At 41.2% G+C, this 23,077-nt stretch overlaps 1 protein-coding gene across 3 annotated transcripts in view; it reads right to left on the bottom strand.

The window, feature by feature from the left end:
• Positions 1-22,867, bottom strand: part of BAIAP2L1 (BAR/IMD domain containing adaptor protein 2 like 1) — a 69,102-nt gene extending 46,235 nt beyond the window's left edge. For all 3 annotated transcript variants that reach the window (XM_073362129.2, XM_073362130.2, XM_073362131.2), the window contains exons 1-2: positions 22,532-22,867; positions 8,506-8,581 (exon numbers count right to left, since the gene is read on the bottom strand). In XM_073362129.2, the coding sequence (XP_073218230.1) occupies positions 8,506-8,581; positions 22,532-22,582 (127 nt within the window). In that variant the 5' untranslated portion in view covers positions 22,583-22,867. The remainder of the gene's footprint in view (positions 1-8,505; positions 8,582-22,531) is intronic.
• Between the last annotated feature and the right edge of the window lie 210 nt (positions 22,868-23,077).

The following is a 23,077-nucleotide window of genomic DNA, read 5'->3' as shown; positions in this document are numbered from 1 at the left end:
CTGCTCTCATCTTGGTATCCATGTGCCTCAGGGCAGGGGAAAGCAAGTCAAAGTTCCATGAAAGTGACCTTACACATGCAAAAGTTTCACAGCCACCGGGAATCATCCCGGACCCGCAACACTATGTGGTCCCACCAGTCTGTGCTTGTTTCCAAGCCCAGAATCAGCATTCCACAGCATGAACCTGCCCCATTAGCACCATGATGCATGCATTGGCAGGGCCCATGCTTTCAGAGAAATCTGTGTCCATGTCCTGATCACTCACGTGACCGTGCTGACGTCGCCTCCTCGCCTGGTATTGCTCTGCCAGGTTCTGGTGCTGCATATACTGCTGGATAATGCGTGTGGTGTTTAATGTGCTCCTAATTGGCAAAGTGAGCTGAGCGGCCTCCATGCTTGCCTTGGTATGGCATCCGCACAGAAAAAAGGTGCGGAACGATTGTCTGCCGTTGCTCTGACGGAGGGAGGGGCGACTGATGACACGGCTTACAGGGTTGGCTTCAGGGAGCTAAAATCAACAAAGGGGGTGACTTTACATCAAGGAGTATTTCAGGCAGGACTTCACGGAGGGTTCCAATAAGAAATGGTGCACCTAAGTTATTGTTCTTATTGGAACAAGGTTAGCCTGGCCTCTGATTGATACATGACTCGATTTACCTCGCTGCACCTTCTCTATGAGTGACTGCAGTGTGACCTAGAGGAATGAGTCCCCTAGACAGGAGAGGGGGGGAAGCAAATGAGTACAAAACAAATCTGGTCTATTTCTTGTTTTGATCCACTCCATCTTTTACATCTTTGGCTGGCAGCAGACGGTGCAGAAGGACTGCATGCCATCCACATCTCATGTCTGCTCGGCAGAAGATGGTACAATACGACTGCTAGCCATCCTCATCTCTTGCCTGTCCAGCAGAAGATGGTACAGTACGACTGCTAGCAATCCATATCGCCTGCCTGCTCACCATAAGACGGTTCAATAGGACTGACTGCAGGACTAAAGAGAATGACCTGGTCAAGTCACTCCAAATTTAGTCCCTGCGCCCATGTCTGCCCAGGCGCTCCCAGCCGACGTGGCCAGGAGCACCTCGGACACGATGAGAACGGCTACCAGTCATACTGCACTGTCTGCTGCCAGAAGGCAATGGGTTGCTGCTACTGTGTAGCAATGCCGTACCGCGTCTGCCAGCACCCAGGAGACATATGGTGACGGTTACCTGAGCGGGCTCCATGCTTGCCGTGGTATGGTGTCTGCACAGGTAACTCAGGAAAAAAGGTGCAAAACGATTGTCTGCCCTTGCTTTCACGGAGGGAGGGAGGGAAGGGGGGCCTGACGATATGTACTCAGAACCACCCGCGACAATGTTTTAGCCCCATCAGGCATTGGGATCTCAACCCAGAATTCCAATGGGCAGCGGAGACTGCGGGAACTGTGGGATAGCTATCCACAGTGCAACGCTCCAGAAGTCGACTCTAGCCTTGGTACTGTGGAAGCACTCCGCCGAGTTAATGCACTTCGAGCATTTTCTGTAGGGACACACACACTCGAATATATAAAACCGATTTCTAAAAAACCGACTTCTATAAATTCAACCTTATTCCATAGTGTAGACATACCCTAAGATTCGACAGAAAAGCTTAACCATCACCTATCAAAAAAATCAAACACTGTATCAGCTGGAAATACATAAAATTCATAGGGAAACAAAAGATCAGCATGAATTAAATCAGTAAACAAGGTGACCAATAATAGCTTTTCTTACTGACAACTCACAATGTGGTGCAATACTTTGAAGATGACACAACTGGTCTTCTAGGAACAAATTCTGCCCCCCCCCCCACATCTCCCTCTCCATGGCTGCAGAAGTTCCCAGATGTAGTGAAGATGTGCTGTGAAAGCTTTAGGGAAATCTACAAGAAAGCTATAATCCCGGAGTGCCAGTGTTGGGGAAAGGCTGATAGATCTGCTGCTGTGTGTTTTCAACAGCCAGTGATGCCCTGTGAAGTGGCATCACAAGCGTGACCAGGCACATGGAAAGATTACTTCTCCTCTTACCCTCACAGAACCTCCCTATAACTAAACCTGGCTACCCAGAGTTGCTATTTAGGAATGGAGAATAAAACGCAGTTACCTTAAACAGAAAGTTATTATGTAAATTATTCCAGACACCTAAATTGCTGTGACAGAATAGCACAAAAAACAGATGACAGTAAAAGCAAGGCACTCTTCTTAAAAGAACTAATCCCACATAATTTAAATCAGTGCCAAGAGAGGTCTGTAATTGCCCTATGATAAGTGAGCATGAATTACAAACTACCAGTGGAAAATGTTTACCATTTCACTGCTACTCAGTACGTCTGAAGCATCCAACTAATAATGTGTTTATCAAGAGTAGCTGAATGAACCAAACCATCCATCCTAAACCTTTTACTCATTTGAAGGGAGGTTCCATAGATACAATTCTGCACATTTTTAATACACAAATAATGAAACACCATCAAATAATCTCTTGTAATTTGTGCTCAGAGGACTTTCTTCAACCAGTTCTCTAAGTAGGATTTTCACGGAAAACCATTGTTTTACATATGGACTATTATGAAATCACATCAAGGTTATTGTTCTATTAACAGGCAATACAATGGCACCCTTAACTTCCAACAGTACTGACTACCAATATTAATGACAAGTGTAGTTGTGCCATTCCCCAGGATACAATCTGGAATGTTGGACAGCTGTGTCCCCTCAGTTCTCCAACCTGGGGTGCCTTTTACACTGTTTCGCTGCGAGAGCAACCACTCCTAGCCTGCTCACACAGCCTCCAACATGTGAACTACCCCCAGGTATGCTGCAAGAGTGCTTCAGCCAGCCAGCCACCCTTGAATTATACTGCAGAGTGACACCAGCAAATTCCCAATCCCAGACTTCCCCCAGAAATGTGTATCTTGTACTGTCCAGCTTTTTCCTTCTGAACAATACAAGCTCATATAAAGTCCGTCATTTCGTTTACAGAAAACGTTATCCATAAATCTTATCTCAAATTAAGTTTCCCAAACACTTCAATGCAAACACACACTAGTTTAAATAAAAAGTTTAACTACAGAAAGATTTTAAGTGATTACAAGTAATGAAACATAAAAGTCCAAATTGGGTACAAAAAAATAAAGGTAAAACACAAACCAATACTTGACAAGTTAAATGAATTCAAAGCAAAAGTCTCTCTCAACCCATGTTCATTTGCAGACTTCCTGGTGGGATGCTTTCCAGCCACAACCCATCCCCCAGTCCAGGGCTCCTTTCCTTGTCCTTCAGGCATTGTGGATGTCGTGGGCAGAGAGAAAGGAAGGTGAGAGGTGATTTGGGGCCCCTGTTCCTCATTTTTTATATCTTTTTCTCCTCTTTGATAATCGTCTCCAGCTGGGGTTCAGCAGATCTGGGGAGATGGGAACTTCCAGCTGTTCCATTGCCAAGCTGTAAATTTCTTGCTCACATCCTTCTTCCTGCCAGTGTGTCCACTTAACCAGGTGCCGGTCCATTTGATTATGCTAACATTCCATTTGGTTATGCTGATTATGCCAAGGCATCAGTTTGCCTATTGTCTCTAAGGAACTGGTTTGTGCCTGCTTTTCTAGACATGGAACATATCTCAGCAATATCATACATTAGAATCTTATAACTTTACGTACAATGTTGTCACATTTTACCAGGACAATGGTGTTCAGCAGACTGAGTTTTCAAATGATACCCCACAGGCATACTTTGTACAAAATTTATCATCCTCTTGTAGAAAGGATGAACATAAGGGTGCAGACTGTCACAACAATCTGCTAGACCTTTATATTTTACTCTTAATTTTTCTGTAGCACATGGACTGGTACTCATAGAGATTAATATATTACAAATATTAACCTGCAATCATCACATACTTCCAGCTCATATAATGTCACTAAGCATTTAGAAAATGTCTGAAGGATTCTCTATGGCCAGAATAATAATTAGGTTACCAAATATAGTTCCAGAACTATAATGCCACTGATGTTTTTCATTTTAACTGGTAAGGCATTCTGGAGTCTTTAAATTATAGGACTTGAAAAATCTTTCAAGAACTTAATCTTTCAGGTTAAGGAGATTTATGCTACTTAGAGTTGGAATGCTAGATAGTCAGATTTGGCATTATCATCTTTATTTTCAACTGGTGACACTAACACTTCTGAGACAATAAGTAAGATGCCTGAATTAGCCATACAGCATAATATCTACCAACATTTCAAGTTAATATTTCCACTTCCTTGGACAGATCTGAGGAAGATTTGTATGAAGTACTGTCTGCGTATAATTTGTCAATCAAGGATTTTGTCAAATAAAGAATTAGTTTCAGTCTCCAAAAAAATACCTATATCTATATGTGTTTAGATCTTATTTTACTCATGAACACACAGAAACTAGTCGGAACTAAGGTTCACTTGAAACTAGACTGAGACTATCAACTCATATCATACAGGTTACCCAACAGCTATTGGCTGCTAATTAGGTCCTTTTTAAAAACAGGAAACTCTACAAATCTACGGTATCCTATGGAAGAATGTGTCAAGTGATGGCCTGTTTGAACATCTATGTGACTACAATACTGTCCCATTATTGACTCTAGATGCCACAATGACTCTTTCTTTCTTCATATGTAAATTCTCCTACACAGGAATATGATGAGCCAGGAGGTCCCTACCAGTCCCAAATCCAGTCCCCTGCTATTGCAGGCAACTCCATCACATAATTCTGTTCACAAACTTATCATGCTTCATTTTAAAACTAATCAGTTTGTTTGCCAAACCGGTCCTATTAGAAGCCTGTTCAAGAACCTCACTTCTCTGATAGTTAAAATCTTTCTTCCAATTTCCGGTCTAAATTTATTCATGGCTGGTTTTTACATGTGTTCTTGTGCCGTCATTGTCCTTTAGCTTAATTAGGTCTTCTCCTATCTTGATTTTTACCCCTATTATGTATTTATAAAGAGCAATCATATCCCCTCTGACCCTTCATTTGCTAGTCTAAACAAGGCAAGCTCCTTGAAAACTCCTCTCCTTTGCAACTTGCTATGGAAAATGTAGATTCCCAGGACAAAGCATATCAGGATGCAACAGCAACCTGAAAGTGAGCATATACTATAAATTCTTCCAGGTTTGCAGTACTTACAGTGCACTAAAGCTGGACTCAAACCATTTCAATTCAGCTAGAGGGCTGTTATTGATATTTAGTAAATTCTGTCAATTAACATTTCTCACCTTTTCTTGGTCAGTGAATTCACAACTCCAAAACAAACCGCATCCTGCATGTTTGACATGATCACATTTGTTAGGCAACAGGCATTATAGAAATTTAAAAGGCGAAGCTGGAAAACTTTCATTGCTGTAAGACACAAGGACTGACCTAATGTACAAGAAAACTCCTGTTCTCTGAGAAGATGTGACAAAGTTTTAACTGTCTTGATTTTAAGACAATGTTTTGATTACTTTTATTGCATATTGGCTGGAAACAACACAACCGAGTTCAGGTTTTTCAGGAAACATTAAGCATAATAATAAAGTCACAGTGGTTTCAATTATTTCCTGTTAATGATTTCCATGTTACTATGTGCATTTGATTTAAATGGTAGGGCCAGTTTTGACAGATTGAACACTGAAGCAGCAAGATTCAGACTGGAGAAGGGCTAGCAGTGAACAACTGCTTACACATGTAGAAGTAGTTTATAACATACAAATCTGATTTCGCTGCACCTTCAGGGCTTCTGGATCAGACTTTTATGTCATGAGGTTAAGAAGAAATGGCAAGAATTGGTCATATTCTTACAAGTGGAAATGATGCACGTGCTTTGAGGAGCAGTTTGTTTTTGAAGGAGACAGAAAGTCATCTTCCTTTTATCTTTTTGTTGTAGTAAGCTTTTCATCCCCCAAGTACGATCCAAGCAGGCCATCTCCTTTGACCTCAGAATACTCTTGTTGGGGACACCAGGGAGAAGACACAGGGCAGTGAGCCAGCCAGCCAATCATAATTTTACTGCCAAAAGGTACGGTTGCTAATTTTGGTTGGACGTATTCCTGGAAGTTTCATCACATCACATTTAATTAATCTTTAATTCCTGGATACTCCAGGACAATCCTGGAGGGGTGGCAACCCTAGCTAAAAGTGAGGTCATTGCCTATCCCATAGTACATCAAGTTGTCCTTACATTGGCTAGTTGTCCTTGAGCCAAGCCCTGAAGGGGTTACAGGATCCCCTTCAGTTCCTGGTCTCACTCCCCTACACTACAACTTAATTTTTTGATAGGTAATGCCCATTACTTTCCAACTCTTGATGGAGTTGATCAGTACTTTTCACAGTCTGGGTCTGAGCCAATTTTCTTGCCCCATTACCAATCTCTTTATTTATGGCTTTCCATGAAAGCAAAACTATCCTGAGGGCTAGATTTGAGTCAACTGGACACATTACAAGCTGTGCTAAGCTCTGACCAGCTATAGATTCAACTTCTTTTCACCACATGGACTAGTGAGGCACTGGATCATCAAGCATCCTGAGGGCATGGGCTACAGAAGTAGCCCTGAGGCAAAAGCTTCCTGCTTCTTGCATGAAAATGAGAAACTTCTCACTGTGGTCCAGGTCCCTGCAGTCTCTCACTCCTTTCTAGGCCATCTTTCACAGGGGTTTAGTATTCAAACTTTCTGAATACATGCTGCCAAATTAGCCTCACTGACTGGACTACAGGATACAGAAGTCCAAGAGATCAGTATGGTGCTTGATCTAAATCCAATATTCTCAGACTGGAAGCCACAATTCTGTTTTCGAGCAATAACTTAAAATTTCTCCACCACTTTCTCCAGATATGATTGAATGATTTGGAGCAGACTGAGCATGTGAACAGGAGTTTGCCTTTTGTTAAATTATATCGCAATACAGGCAATCTAAATTATTTAATGTTCCTTTTTAAAAGTAAGGTTTTTCTGTGCTTGTACAGCTGGGTTGTTTTTAATGAGGAAAACATACTATATAATCTCTTCACCTGTTTAATGACTGGTAACTTGTAATTCAGAAAAGAAAGGGAGACTTATGTAACCCCACAGTGTCCACAAAAACGTTAATGAAACATTGTGTGTCGATTTAAAGTTTTACTCTTTGTCCGTTTAATTCTGATTTATGTGAGAAGTCATGATACATTTTACTGCGTAGGAACAGAATATTTACTCCTTGTTACAGCTCCATTTAAACCATTTACAGCTTACATAAAACAACAATTATCAGATCTCTATTGTTGGCTCCCATAATGTGCTAGTTGCTCATCAGCTGTTGTGATTAAACATTCATTCAAATTAAATTGAGGATACATACAAGACCTGGTACATCAACCTGCTCTTAAGAACACATTTCCTGGTACACAGTACATAACAGCAATGTACTTCTCCAGTTCTGCTGTACAAACCAGGTACATTTTATACCACTGTTACAAACAGATATTTTGTTAAAATGGATACTGGTAGAATTTGGCAGCAGTAAGAGTTTGAGCTGCATTTTCAAAGTGTTAGTGAGCAGTACACAATGAATCAAAATAGCAAGTACGAAAACCTTTTCAAAATGTTTAAATATTGTTGTCATATATGGTACTGCCTCCATTCAAGAAACTGCATAACCGACATAAAGCATTAGTTGACATGTTCATGAAGTCTAGCACTGTGACAAATGAAAAGGACAAGCAACAGACACCTTCAGCCTCTTGAATCAGGTCATATTATAGAGGGAGTCCACAGCTCTCTAATATGGTATCAAATTGTTCCATAGGTCCACGTAAAAGAAGTGGAGCAAACCACAAAGGGTCCCTCTAAGCAAATTCGCAGGGTCAAGAGAACACTCTTGTAAACCAATTCTTATACACATAGTTCCACTAAAGTCAATGGATATATGTCACTTGAGAAAAAGTTTGAGATAGGGTCCGAGGACACTAATTCACTTATTTCAATTTTAACTGATTTTAAAAGTGACACTGTCTAATTTTTTAAAATCTAGTCCAATCCTGCAAACCTTACTCATGCAAGTAGTTCCACTGAACTCATGGGGCTATTTGCATGGGAAATGAATACTTATGTGAATAAGAGTTGGCAGGAACAGGTCGTTTTTCCATGTATTTCTAAAGATACTTAAAATATCAAAAAACATCTAATTTTTTTAACCTTGATATTATTTTTACATTTCCACTAAGCCTGGATAATGAAAATTGATTAGTCTGTTTCACTTTATTTTTCATGCAGTAGTACTATGGTAAAATGTTTGGGATGCAAACACTGCAGCCTAAATCTTATTTTCACTGATTTAAAGAAAAATACAAAACCTAAAATTAATAGAAATTATGATTTTAACATGCAAAATTGAATTTAGGCTTATATATAGTTTCTAATATCTTGAAATATCATATAAATTTAAATAAAAAGTTATTAAATTTATAATTGAATTTAAAAATGAGCAAGACTTACCATTAACAGCTTTTTCATAATTTTTCCCCAGGTTTATTACATTCCGTAGCCCAGGATTGAACTGTTCCATAACATTCTGATGATCAGAAAAAAAGCCATATTATAACAAAGAAAACTCAGTGCTGGCAATAAGTACACAGAAAAGCTGATTTGAGTCACCACAGCATAAGCCAGCACTTGTCTACATTGCAAATAAAAACCTGTGGCTGGCCCGTGTCAGCTGAATTGAGCTTGTGGGACTTGGGCTAGGGGGCTATTCAACTGCAGTGTAGACATTCAGGCTTGGGCTGGAGTCCAAACTCTGGGACCCTGAGAGAGAAGAGCGTTGCAGAGTTTGGGCGTTAGCCAGAGCCTGAACAGCTACACTGCAATGAAACAACCGCCCTGGCCCTGTGAGCCCAAGACAGCTGATGCAGGCCAGTTGTGGGTTTTTAATTGCAGTGTAGACATACAGGTCCAGATTTTAATTTCAGGTGCAAGGCAGATATTGAAAATCTGCTACTGTGGATGTTAGATTAGGATATCGGTGCAAAATTAACCTCTGGACTAAGCAGTGTAACACTTCCAATTTCAATGTATTTGTGCTCACTTAAAACAGAGATGAATCTGACCTTTTCTCTAACCTTGGTAAGAGTGCTCATATATTCAAGACTAAAGTTTACACAGATCCTTCTTTAATGAGGGAGAGAGGGAGAAATAGGAGAGAAGGGAAATCCCTTTTCTCCACTACTACCTAAATATTTTAAGACAAGGAAAAAATACTGGCTACTATTCAGAATTTGGATATTCCTTCAAAAACAAAAAATACTTTTGAGTTTTCTGACTAGACAAGTGACTTGGATGACTTAACACCTTCCAATCAATAACAATATAGTGATGGGCCTGCTGAAAGGTTGTTTTTTGTGCGTGCGTGCGTGTGTTGCAGCATGGTATTTTGAAAGACCAGTTGACACATTCAATTTGAAAGCTCAATATACTGTATGGTGTCAGCCCAATTTGAGCGTTAGTACTTCCACCGAAAAGTAAAATGAGAATTACTGGCTTCCTTCAAGGCAAAATGAAACAAAAAAACTCCCACTACAGCTGCTTTTGAATATTGTTACAATTATCTTGGCTGGAGCAACTAAGACTAGAAATCCAAAAATCACATTACATGTCTGCCTTCATAACCACCAAATTCTATAACAGGTGAAGTGGCAGAGATTGTGAAACTGTCATTCACAATTCAGGAAAATAGCTGCATTGGTCCAATTTAGAAAAAGTAACCATCCATTGAGATCCAGTTTTAAACACTCCAAATTTTAGAAATGCCTCCCCTCTGTCGAAAAGTGGAAGGAGACAGCAGCATTTTCCTTCAGACCAAGATATTCAAAAGTGGCCACTGATTTTTCAGTTTCAAGAGCTGAGACACCTTGAAGAGGCCTGATTTTCAGAACATCCATCCTTGGAAAATCTGGCCCTTTTAAAAGTGTCTCAAATTGGGTAATAAAATGCATGCAATATTACTAATTACTTTTGAAAAAGTTGGGTACGGTGTTTAGCTACTTGGTAGGTTGCTTGAACGATAGTCTTATGGATTTATGTGGTTGTGGTTTAGCTGTAATTCAGATAATTACCCCATTTATGTTTAAAAAGAAAAGGTAAAGAAGCAAAAAGAGGAGTGGGTTGATCTTGCATTCCTTACTCTTGCTAAACTTCCAATGATGTAAACAGGACTATGCCTGAGCAAACACCACAGGACTGGCTACATTTATCATATTACTGGTCATTTTAAGCTAAGTAGCTTCAATATTATGACTGTTTTCCCCTTGTATGTTAAATACAATTCCCCTTTTAAAGGATTTTTCTCTTGATATCCACAAATACTGAGCAATTAATCTTCACAATATATACTTTTATTTGGAATATATATATAGTGCTAAATTATTTTGTGAATCACTGAGATTTTGCAATGTTTATAATTTCAAATTACCTCAAGCACTCTACAAGCACTTATTATGCCAAAGCAATGCTAGAATTCAAATATCAAAGGTGAAGGAAAATGAAATGGAGAGAAATATAAAATTATATTGTATTAGTTCTGCACTATCAAATTTAAATTGAACAGTTTTAAAATGTAAGCAGTTTCAATGTAAAATCTCCCATCTTTTTCAGATTTTTTGTTCGGTGATGGCTTATATAGGAAACCCAGAAGCTGGAAGCAGGGGCCGGGGGGCGGGGAGGGGGGATCTTATACTGGCAACAAATTCTATTAATTGTTTTAACTTCAATTTATACATATGTTACTGAAATCTGTTCTGCAAGTCCATTCTTTTCTGTATATAATCAACCTTTCCATTTTCTGACATATTTCCGTATATGGTACATCAAATACAAAAATAATAGAGGCTTTTACAAAAATAAGTATTACGGGTTCTGAGAGAACCTAGAAAAAAAGACCTTCTAATAAACTCTGAAATCTGCAAAGTAAATCTACAAATTCCACAGTGCTACATTATAAACCACCAGAAACAAACAAGGATCATTACATATTTGAGAACTTGCATAGTAATTGAATAAAGGAGTTTGACCTGAAGCACTGGCATCTTTTTAGATGTTATTCAAATAGATTTACTTTGAAAATCAAGGTGTTCAAAATAAACACCTTCTGTTTAACAGAAAGACCAGATGGCAATGAAAAAGTCTTAAACTTTTGTGTGCTGTACTGGTAATATACTAGCAAACGTATGTCTGTTTAGTATATGCATGGACCAAGAGAATGTGATAAGAACATTTTAAAATGTAAAAAATGTGGGAAGAAAAAAACCCAGATTGTCATCTTAAGGCTATTCAGACAACATAAAGAAAAAAAAGAAGCCTTTTTTACAAAGCATCAATCAACAATGAAACCTAGTTAATTTATAAAGTGAAGAATGAGTTAAAATTGGTTTCAAGTACAACCATCACTTCTGTTTTTCTTTTTCTAAAAGTGGAAGGAGAACAGCAGCATTTTCCTTCAGACCAAGATATTCTGTGCCACTGTAGTGCTTTAGTGAAGACACTACTATGCTGACAGGAGCACTTCTCCTGTTACTACAGTTAACCAACCTCCGTGAGAGGCAGTAGCTATGTCGACGGGAGAAGCTCTCCTGTTGACACAGTGCTGTCTAGACCAGGAGTTAGGTCAGTATAACTACATCGCTCGGGGTGTGGATTTTTCACACTCCTGAGCAACGTAGTTATATCAATATGTTTGTAGTCTCGATGTGGCCTTTGTTGGCACCAGCGGGAGTGTAAATTCTAATGTGCACCACCGCATCACACACTAACTGGCTTATGTGGACCCTCTGGCATGCACTAAAAATCCCCCAATGAAATGGGACTGCATTTAACATGCAAACAGTACTACCTTAATGTGCACTATAGATCTTTTAGTGCTTGCTCCATGGGCCAGTTAGCGTGCAACATGCACAAAGGATGGGAAAGGAAACAAATGAAGTGAAAAAACCCATGTAGGCCACGTCTGCTGGATCGGCGGGTAGTGCTCAATCTATTGGGGACTGATTTATCTTATCTAGCGTAGACGCGATAAATCGATCCCCGATCGCTCTGCCGTCGACTCCGGAACTCCACCACTACAAGAGGCGGAAGCGGAGTCGACGGGGGAGCCGTGGCCGTCAATCCTGTGCTGCAAGGACGCAAAGTAAGTGATTCTAAGTCTATCTAAGATACATCTACTTCAACTACGCTATTCTCATAGCTGAAGTTGCGTATCTTAGATCAATCCCCACCCCCAGTGTAGACCAGGCCCTAGTCTCCTACGTGCTAGTCTAGTGCCCTATGCTCTGGTACCACAATGCCTCTTATCTATTCATAAAAATACTTAACTAGAAGAGAACAACAGGCATATAACCATATAGAAGAGAACAACAGGCATATAACCATCTCATACAGCTCTCTGAGCTTTACGATGAATGGAAATTAAGAGGAAACACCTATTCAAAACAGCCATCAGGAAACATCTTTTTATGCAAAGTACAGCAAAAAGGCAAAACGACCTGCCATGAAAGAGTTTGAGAGAAATATATTGTGGTCATTCATGAAACAATTATATGGAGTTGTAATAGAGTCCACTGCTGGGCGCCTTCAACTCCTATTGAAGTTAATGGGAGTTGAATGTGCTTAGGACTCTCCAGAATTAAAAGGGAACTAACCTTGCATTTCCACACGTGTTCTCTCTCTCTGTAATATAAAACACTCACTCACTCACTCCTCAATTCCTGCTACTATTATAAACAGTTTTAACCTTCAAAACAAATGAGACCCATTGTGGGAGTTCTTTCCTGTAAATGCTCAGCTTTGCTTTTTATTTTGTAATGCACCTATTCAAAACAATAGCTCAGCAGGTATCAACACAGCTAAACAATACTCAGAGTCCCTGTAGCTTCAGGTTTACATCCTGCTGACACTTTAACCAACAAAAAAATCGATAGATTATACACAAACACACATGCTGTATATTTAGTAAACCTTACTATTCATATTATTACAGTGTTAGATATTCAGTCATAGCAAGACTGAGCCATACCTTAGTAGTTATTAAATATTTATATTGGGCTGATTACATGTACTATTTCATATTTAAAATAACTGCAAATTACATTTAGAAGAATCCTTTAATATAACAATTTTATGTTTGGAAATCCCCTTGAGATTTCTTTAATTGACTCAAATAGGAGTCATATATAAACATACATAAAACAAGTCATAGTGTACTGGGCTCAAAACATTTTTTTTTTTTCGTGATCATACTACATCTCTAAAACAAATAAAATTAGGCCTGTTCTCATCTTCATTAAGAGTCTCAACCTGTTCCATTGAAGGCAATGGGAGCTTTACCACTGATGTCAATGGGTGCAGAATCAAGTCCTAAACCCATTTTATATTGGTATAATTCCACTCTAATGAACAGAATTGCAGTGGTGTAAAACAAAATTAACAAAGTGAAAAAATTAAGATCCAAATGTTTATTCAAACCAGGTAAGATCTTATGATTGATTGTCAGTTTGCCAAACATTTACCATTTAAAGGAGAAACACATTAAAGCGATTGTCCATCAGTATGTTTCAAATATAAATTATTTTTCAGGAGGTTATGAACATGTGACCCAGGATGAAATCTAGGTCCAAATGAAGCATTAAGTAGGCACAACTCCATTGTAGTCAATACAGATACATATTTTACATTTAGGTGGAATTTGGCTCTTGGCACTCCAGATCTCAACCTGGGAGTGTCTTTTACCTTTTTAAACACATTTTTAAAACAAATTTACTTTAGGTTTCAGTAGTACAAGACAATTGGTTTGATGAAACACATTTAAGGTTCTTAAATTGATTTTAATTTGTTTTTAAAATGAATATGGCAGGCAGTCCATAATCTAGTCACTGGTCCTTTTTTCTTTTAAAGGAATTTAAAGTAACTATTGTCAAGATTCTTAACTATGCATATATAATTACATATTTACATGACAAACCATGACTGTCTACAAGAAAGTATTATTTAGTAATTCCATACATTACCAGAAGAACCTAACACTTCCCTAAGTAAACAGGATATTTTAAAAACTGCCTAATATGCACTTAGAATTATTGCTATAGCGTTCAGGACAGTTATATGCAGTTTTAAATCAAGGCTTAATAACAAACACCATTGAACTATAGGAACTATCACCCCATCAAGAGTTCTGGAAACCTCGTAAGCCACAAGAGCACATCGTGAGTGTCTTGTGCAGTCACAAGAACATAGAAATGGAATTATAACTTTCTAATTCAATGCTTTCTTCGTTATCATTTTGCATAGTATGCAATCAGATGATTCACGGGCAGTTTTTCTCTATATTGCTGCTAGCATGAAGTCACATTGACTGTAGTGGCCTTCCAACAAGTGAATGGCCTAGCAGTCTACCTGGGGTCACACAGTATCTACTCTCACTGCAGAGCCTCTTGATTCATAGGTACAACATCATTCCAGTAAATTATTAGGGTTGTGTGCTCTGAGGAAGGTTGTGACTGCCTTTAAATCACGAACTTCCACACCCTCAAGTTTCATCCTGCATGTGCCAGTGTATCATATACTCAAAAGCTATGTAATATGTAAAGAATAAGAGGGCAAGATTAAGTGTCAATCTTAACTTTGAAATTCTTTGCTTTTGTTGATTTGTGGCTTTAGGGTGGCGGTGTAATAACAATATTGATTAGTTTTGGGGTGTTCACTTTTTCTTTTTATATTGCTAAATTAACACACAAATAATACCCCAAAGAAACATGAATTTACAGTCTACCTTGTCAACTCCTCTTTTAGCCAATCTGATTATTTGGGTAAATATGTGTAAGAACTTCAAACAGAGTGAATAAATATGTATTTAAAGGGCATCCAATAGCATGGATAGTACTATTAATGCACGACAAGGGAGGCAAGGTGGGAAACAGACAAGCAAGAGAACCTTTAATTTTCCTTTTCTTTTCCAATCTCTTTCAGTTCCCCTTCAAGCTAGGATTTTTTTTTAAGGATGAAAGCCGATAACTGGTCCTGCTAGCCCTATGTCCTACCATTCCTCAGTTCCTGTAATCCTGTCACAATCCAGCATTTGTAACATTATAATTAACTTTCAGAGCTTCCTCCTGCAAACTTACTCAAGAAAATTATCCTATTAGCAATAGGCATACTTGTGTGAGTAAAGGGTTTGCTGATTTAGGGCCCATATTGGTAACTGTGATATCACAAATATTAGAGATTATGTAAGAGACAGGACAAGATAGAGTGTAGAGGAGAGAGCTTTTATTTATACACAAAGAACCTCATCTTCCTTCCAATAAAGTCAATGGTAATTTTGCCCAAATTTGGTATTTTTAAGCCCTCTAGTCACAGGTGCTGGAACTAGGGGTGCTGGGGGGTCCGGTAGTACCCCCTGTCTGACTTGAAGCGGTTTCCCTCATAAAAAGAGTTTACAGTTTAGTTCAGTGGCTCCCAGCACCCCCACTATACAAATGTTCCAGCACTCCTGCCCCTAGTGATCAAACAGAAAACACAACATGATTCCAACACAACTGGACTAATTGCAAGAAAAAAAGGTTGTAGGATCAGCCTGAAGTGTGAGAGTAACAAAACAAATGCGGCGGGGGAATAACCTTACAGAAACAGTTTGAGGGATTATAAACAGTCAATTTTTAAAACTGTTTTATGAAAACATACCTTGACAATGTATTATTATTATTATATATTATCTTGTATGAAACCTAGAAATCCTTCATTTGGGCTCAAAGCTGCAAATGCACATATGTAACTTGATTAACAAGTGTTTTTTGCAAGTCTGAGCACTTTGTCTGGTAAAATATAGTATGCAAAACTAAGATTATGGGCCAAATACTGCACTCATCTCTCAGCCAAAATTCTGATTTTAAAGAGTTTTTCCTGAGTAAGGATTACAGGATTTGACTCAGTATGATTAAATTCAGTGTGTTTAAATAAAGACACATGCAGAAATTCTAAGTATAGAGACTTTTAATATAGGTAGTTGCTGAGTTTGGAGAAGAGAGTTTCAAAATAAGTATGTACAGCTAATGTAGAGAAATAAAACGTTCTGCAACTAGCAATACACAGGTGTGTGTGATTTTTTTTAAAAAATTAAGAGTTGGACTGTCACTCATAGTTCATATACTTCTGCATGAGGCTCATTTATGGTTGTGTGTACACATTTTCACAAAATGGATTTTGTATCTTATAGATGTTGATTTATTACAAGCTTTAGCATATACTTATGATGTAAGTAAAATTTTAAAAAATTTTTGAAGAAAAATTTCACACCCCATACATGAATTTATACATAACTAATCAGCATCCAGACCTACAATTAAGCATGGCCCCATTTATGAAATTAGATCCACAAAGACTGACTCCTCTGCTGATTTGTAGCCTAGCTGGGGCTCAGGATCACCGCATGTGTGGACCTGTGTGAATCCGATTGCCAGACTGGGGCCCATGCCAATAACTTTACTCAAGTGCTTAAACATTTTTAGGCTTCAGCCCAGAGTGAGAATCACTATTCATAAAACACCAGCAGTAAAATACCCTATTATCAAAATGAGCTATATGAATTACTGGTCACTTAAAGTTATTGATTCTGCTAAAGAAAAAATAAATCTTAAACTCTTTACGGCAAAAGAGCTTTAAGGCATTGTGGATCATATTGCAATACAGTGTTATGTGTAAAAAGAAAAGGAGTACTTGTGGCACCTTAGAGACTAACCAATTTATTTGAGCATGAGCTTTCGTGAGCTACAGCTCACTTCATCAGATGCATGCCGTGGAAACTGCAGCAGACTTTATATATACACAGAGAATATGAAAAAATACCTCCTCCCACCCCACTGTCCTGCTGGTAATAGCTTATCTAAAGTGATCATCAGGTGGGCCATTTCCAGCACAAATCCAGGTTTTCTCACCCTCCACCCCCCCACACAAATTCACTCTCCTGCTGGTGATAGCCCATCCAAGGTGACAACTCTTTACACAATGTGCATGATAATAAAGTTGGGCCATTTCCTGCACAAATCCAGGTTCTCTCACCCCCCTCCCAAAAACCACACACACAAACTCACTATCCTGCTGGTAATAGCTTATCCAAAGTGACCATTCTCCCTACAATGTGCATAATTAAGGTGGGCCATTTCCAGCACAAATCCAGGTTTTCTCACATCCCCCCCACCCCCATACACACACAAACTCACTCTCCTGCTGGTAATAGCTCATCCAAACTGACCACTCTCCAAGTTTAAATCCAAGTTAAACCAGAACATCGGAGGGGGGGGGTAGGAAAAAACAAGAGGAAATAGGCTACCTTGCATAATGACTTAGCCACTCCCAGTCTCTATTTAAGCCTAAATTAATAGTATCCAATTTGCAAATGAATTCCAATTCAGCAGTTTCTCGCTGGAGTCTGGATTTGAAGATTTTTTGTTTTAAGATAGCGACCTTCATGTCTGTGATTGCGTGACCAGAGAGATTGAAGTGTTCTCCGACTGGTTTATGAATGTTATAATTCTTGACATCTGATTTGTGTCCATTTATTCTTTTACGTAGAGACTGTCCAGTTTGACCAATGTACATGGCAGAGGGGCATTGCTGGCACATGATGGCATATATCACATTGGTGGATGTGCAGGTGAACGAGCCTCTGATAGTGTGGCTGATGTTATTAGGCCCTGTGATGGTGTCCCCTGAATAGATATGTGGGCACAATTGGCAACGGGCTTTGTTGCAAGGATAAGTTCCTGGGTTAGTGGTTCTGTTGTGTGGTATGTGGTTGTTGGTGAGTATTTGCTTCAGGTTGCGGGGCTGTCTGTAGGCAAGGACTGGCCTGTCTCCCAAGATTTGTGAGAGTGTTGGGTCATCCTTTAGGATAGGTTGTAGATCCTTAATAATGCGTTGGAGGGGTTTTAGTTGGGGGCTGAAGGTGACGGCTAGTAGCGTTCTGTTATTTTCTTTGTTAGGCCTGTCCTGTAGTAGGTAACTTCTGGGAACTCTTCTGGCTCTATCAATCTGTTTCTTTACTTCTGCAGGTGGGTATTGTAGTTGTAAGAAAGCTTGACAGAGATCTTGTAGGTGTTTGTCTCTGTCTGAGGGGTTGGAGCAAATGCGGTTGTATCGCAGAGCTTGGCTGTAGACGATGGATCGTGTGGTGTGGTCAGGGTGAAAGCTGGAGGCATGCAGGTAGGAATAGCGGTCAGTAGGTTTCCGGTATAGGGTGGTGTTTATGTGACCATTGTTTATTAGCACTGTAGTGTCCAGGAAGTGGATCTCTTGTGTGGACTGGACCAGGCTGAGGTTGGTGGTGGGATGGAAATTGTTGAAATCATGGTGGAATTCCTCAAGGGCTTCTTTTCCATGGGTCCAGATGATGAAGAGGTCATCAATATAGCGCAAGTAGAGTAGGGGCTTTAGGGGACGAGAGCTGAGGAAGCGTTGTTCTAAATCAGCCATAAAAATGTTGGCATACTGTGGGGCCATGCGGGTACCCATAGCAGTGCCGCTGATCTGAAGGTATACATTGTCCCCAAATGTGAAATAGTTATGGGTAAGGACAAAGTCACAAAGTTGAGCCGACGTGCACGGGCTGAAATTGTGGAAAAGCAGCATCACTTGCCCCATAACCTCAGCCATGCAGAACACAATGCCATCCAGAGCCTCAGAAACAACTCTGACATCATAATCAAAAAGGCTGACAAAGGAGGTGCTGTTGTCATCATGAATAGGTCAGAATATGAACAAGAGGCTGCTCGGCAGCTCTCCAACACGAGTTTCTACAAGCCATTACCCTATGATCCCACTGAGAGTTACCAAAAGCAACTACAGCATTTGCTGAAGAAACTTCCTGAAAAAGCACAAGATCAAATCCGCACAGACACACCCCTGGAACCCCGACCTGGGATATTCTATCTACTACCCAAGATCCATAAACCTGGAAATCCTGGGCACCCCATCATCTCAGGCATTGGCACCCTGACAGCAGGATTGTCTGGCTACGTAGACTCCCTCCTCAGGTCCTACGCTACCAGCACTCCCAGCTACCTTCGAGACACCACTGACTTCCTAAGGAAACTTCAATCCATCGGTGATCTTCCTGATAACACCATCCTGGCCACTATGGATGTAGAAGCCCTCTACACCAACATTCCACACAAAGATGGACTACAAGCCGTCAGGAACACTATCCCTGATAATGTCACGGCTAACCTGGTGGCTGAACTTTGTGACTTTGTCCTTACCCATAACTACTTCACATTTGGGGACAATGTATACCTTCAGATCAGCGGCACTGCTATGGGTACCCGCATGGCCCCACAGTATGCCAACATTTTTATGGCTGATTTAGAACAACGCTTCCTCAGCTCTCGTCCCCTAAAGCCCCTACTCTACTTGCGCTATATTGATGACCTCTTCATCATCTGGACCCATGGAAAAGAAGCCCTTGAGGAATTCCACCATGATTTCAACAATTTCCATCCCACCACCAACCTCAGCCTGGTCCAGTCCACACAAGAGATCCACTTCCTGGACACTACAGTGCTAATAAACAATGGTCACATAAACACCACCCTATACCGGAAACCTACTGACCGCTATTCCTACCTGCAAGCCTCCAGCTTTCACCCTGACCACACCACACGATCCATCGTCTACAGCCAAGCTCTGCGATACAACCGCATTTGCTCCAACCCCTCAGACAGAGACAAACACCTACAAGATCTCTGTCAAGCTTTCTTACAACTACAATACCCACCTGCAGAAGTAAAGAAACAGATTGATAGAGCCAGAAGAGTTCCCAGAAGTTACCTACTACAGGACAGGCCTAACAAAGAAAATAACAGAACGCCACTAGCCGTCACCTTCAGCCCCCAACTAAAACCCCTCCAACGCATTATTAAGGATCTACAACCTATCCTAAAGGATGACCCAACACTCTCACAAATCTTGGGAGACAGGCCAGTCCTTGCCTACAGACAGCCCCGCAACCTGAAGCAAATACTCACCAACAACCACATACCACACAACAGAACCACTAACCCAGGAACTTATCCTTGCAACAAAGCCCGTTGCCAATTGTGCCCACATATCTATTCAGGGGACACCATCACAGGGCCTAATAACATCAGCCACACTATCAGAGGCTCGTTCACCTGCACATCCACCAATGTGATATATGCCATCATGTGCCAGCAATGCCCCTCTGCCATGTACATTGGTCAAACTGGACAGTCTCTACGTAAAAGAATAAATGGACACAAATCAGATGTCAAGAATTATAACATTCATAAACCAGTCGGAGAACACTTCAATCTCTCTGGTCACGCAATCACAGACATGAAGGTCGCTATCTTAAAACAAAAAATCTTCAAATCCAGACTCCAGCGAGAAACTGCTGAATTGGAATTCATTTGCAAATTGGATACTATTAATTTAGGCTTAAATAGAGACTGGGAGTGGCTAAGTCATTATGCAAGGTAGCCTATTTCCTCTTGTTTTTTCCTACCCCCCCCCCTCCGATGTTCTGGTTTAACTTGGATTTAAACTTGGAGAGTGGTCAGTTTGGATGAGCTATTACCAGCAGGAGAGTGAGTTTGTGTGTGTATGGGGGTGGGGGGGATGTGAGAAAACCTGGATTTGTGCTGGAAATGGCCCACCTTAATTATGCACATTGTAGGGAGAATGGTCACTTTGGATAAGCTATTACCAGCAGGATAGTGAGTTTGTGTGTGTGGTTTTTGGGAGGGGGGTGAGAGAACCTGGATTTGTGCAGGAAATGGCCCAACTTTATTATCATGCACATTGTGTAAAGAGTTGTCACCTTGGATGGGCTATCACCAGCAGGAGAGTGAATTTGTGTGGGGGGGTGGAGGGTGAGAAAACCTGGATTTGTGCTGGAAATGGCCCACCTGATGATCACTTTAGATAAGCTATTACCAGCAGGACAGTGGGGTGGGAGGAGGTATTTTTTCATATTCTCTGTGTATATATAAAGTCTGCTGCAGTTTCCACGGCATGCATCTGATGAAGTGAGCTGTAGCTCACGAAAGCTCATGCTCAAATAAATTGGTTAGTCTCTAAGGTGCCACAAGTACTCCTTTTCTTTTTGCGAATACAGACTAACACGGCTGTTACTCTGAAACCAGTGTTATGTGTATAAGCATACATATAAACACACTTGCCATAAACTGGGTTAACAGTAGTCATATTGGGGTATGTATACCCCACAACCATAATGTTTTCATAGATTAAATAACAAAAGCAAAACCCAAAACAGTGCAAGAGTCATAAGCTTAGCTGAAAAAAGTGAACACTTATGGCACAAAATATTTTAATTAATGCTATACTGTTCTCCACGTGAAACTACAAGGAGTCAAACAAATATCCTTAGTGTTACCATAAAAGTTTTTTGAAATTTTTTGTTTTATTTAAACTCTCCCCCCCCCACTCTTCTTTTTGTGGCATGTGTAAACATCTCATGGAAAAAACTTGCTTAGTAGCAGCCTGATCAAGGTAAAAGATCCTGACAGTTTGGGAGTAGCATATGAAAGGACTATAATCATTATCCTGGGTATGCTGAGTTCTCCTATATTGTTTAGAAAGGAAGAATAATGCAAGTATGCTGTACATCAGTGGCTTTCAACCTTTCCAGACTACTGTACCCCTTTCAGGAGTCTGATTTGTCTTGTGTATCCCTAAGTTTCACTTCACTTAAAAACTACTTGCTTACAAAACCAGACATAAAAATACAAAAGTGTCACAGCACACTCTTATTGAAAAATTGCTTACTTTGTCATTTTTATCATAGAATTATAAAATACATTGATTGGAATATAAATATTGTACTCACATTTCAGTGTATAGTATATAGAGCACTATAAACCCATCATTGTCTGTATGCAATTTTAGTTTGTACTGACTCTGCTAGTGCTTTTTATGTAGCCTGTTGTAAAGCTAGGCAAATATCTAGATGAGTGGATGTACCCCCTGGAAGACTTCTACGTACCCCCAGGGGTAAGTGTACCCCTGATTGAGAACCAGTCAGTTTTATACTGATGTGTTTCTGAAGGGTGACCTTTACTGTGCCAGCTGGCCTCTCCCCTGAGGGAGGGGAGTACGTGTGCGCCCAGGCAGGGATACCCCAGCTGCTCTCTCCCCTGAGGGAGGGGAGTACGTGTGCGCCCAGGCAGGGATACCCCAGCTGCTCTCTCCCCTGAGGGAGGGGAGTACGTGTGCGCCCAGGCAGGGATACCCCAGCTGCTCTCTCCCCTGAGGGAGGGGAGTACGTGTGCGCCCAGGCAGGGATACCCCAGCTGCTCTCTCCCCTGAGGGAGGGGAGTACGTGTGCGCCCAGGCAGGGGATGGTGCCCCAGCTGCCCTGGGAGGGGACTGCCCCTTGGACTGGGTTATGTCGCTGACTCCCTGAGCGCCCCCTTTCGCCGCGGCCCGGCCCGGCCCTACTCACCTTGTAGGTGCTCTCTGTCAGCTTGTTCACCTCACCGGGATCCCGAGACATCGTGCCCCCGGACGCGGCGGCAGCGCCTCAGGCAGCAGAGAAGGGGAAGGGGGCGGCTGCGGCCCCGGAGAATCCGGCAGAGAGGCCGAGGGGGCCGGCGGGAAAAACTTTCTCCTCAGGGAGCTGCTCCGCTGCCCCTCACTCGGGCCGGGGGGGGGGGGGGGCAGCGCTCTCCGCCCGGCCGCCGCCCCAGAAAAGTCCCGCCAGAGACAGCTCCGCTGCCACCTTCGCCCAAACTGTCAAACTTGCAGAACCAGCCAGCCCAGCCCGGCAGCGCTCCCGGGGCGGAGCCAGCGAGGTGGGGCCGTCTGACGCGGCAGGGCCCGCTGGCGGGGCGGGGCCTTCCGGGAGCGGCGGTGGGTTGGGTAGGGTGGGGTGGGCGGCTCCGCGCTCTCACCTGAGCCGCAGCCCATCCCCTCGTGCTGGGCGAGCTTTGAGCTGCTGTGTGGTGCCGTGAGAAAAAGGGAAAGTCGCCCCAGGGCACGACGGGCACCA

The sequence above is a fragment of the Lepidochelys kempii genome, chromosome 10 (genome assembly GCF_965140285.1).
Source record: "Lepidochelys kempii isolate rLepKem1 chromosome 10, rLepKem1.hap1, whole genome shotgun sequence".
Taxonomy (NCBI): Eukaryota; Metazoa; Chordata; order Testudines; family Cheloniidae; genus Lepidochelys; species Lepidochelys kempii.
Note: the sequence above shows the minus strand (reverse complement) of the source record. Positions and strands in the feature narration are given on the sequence as shown.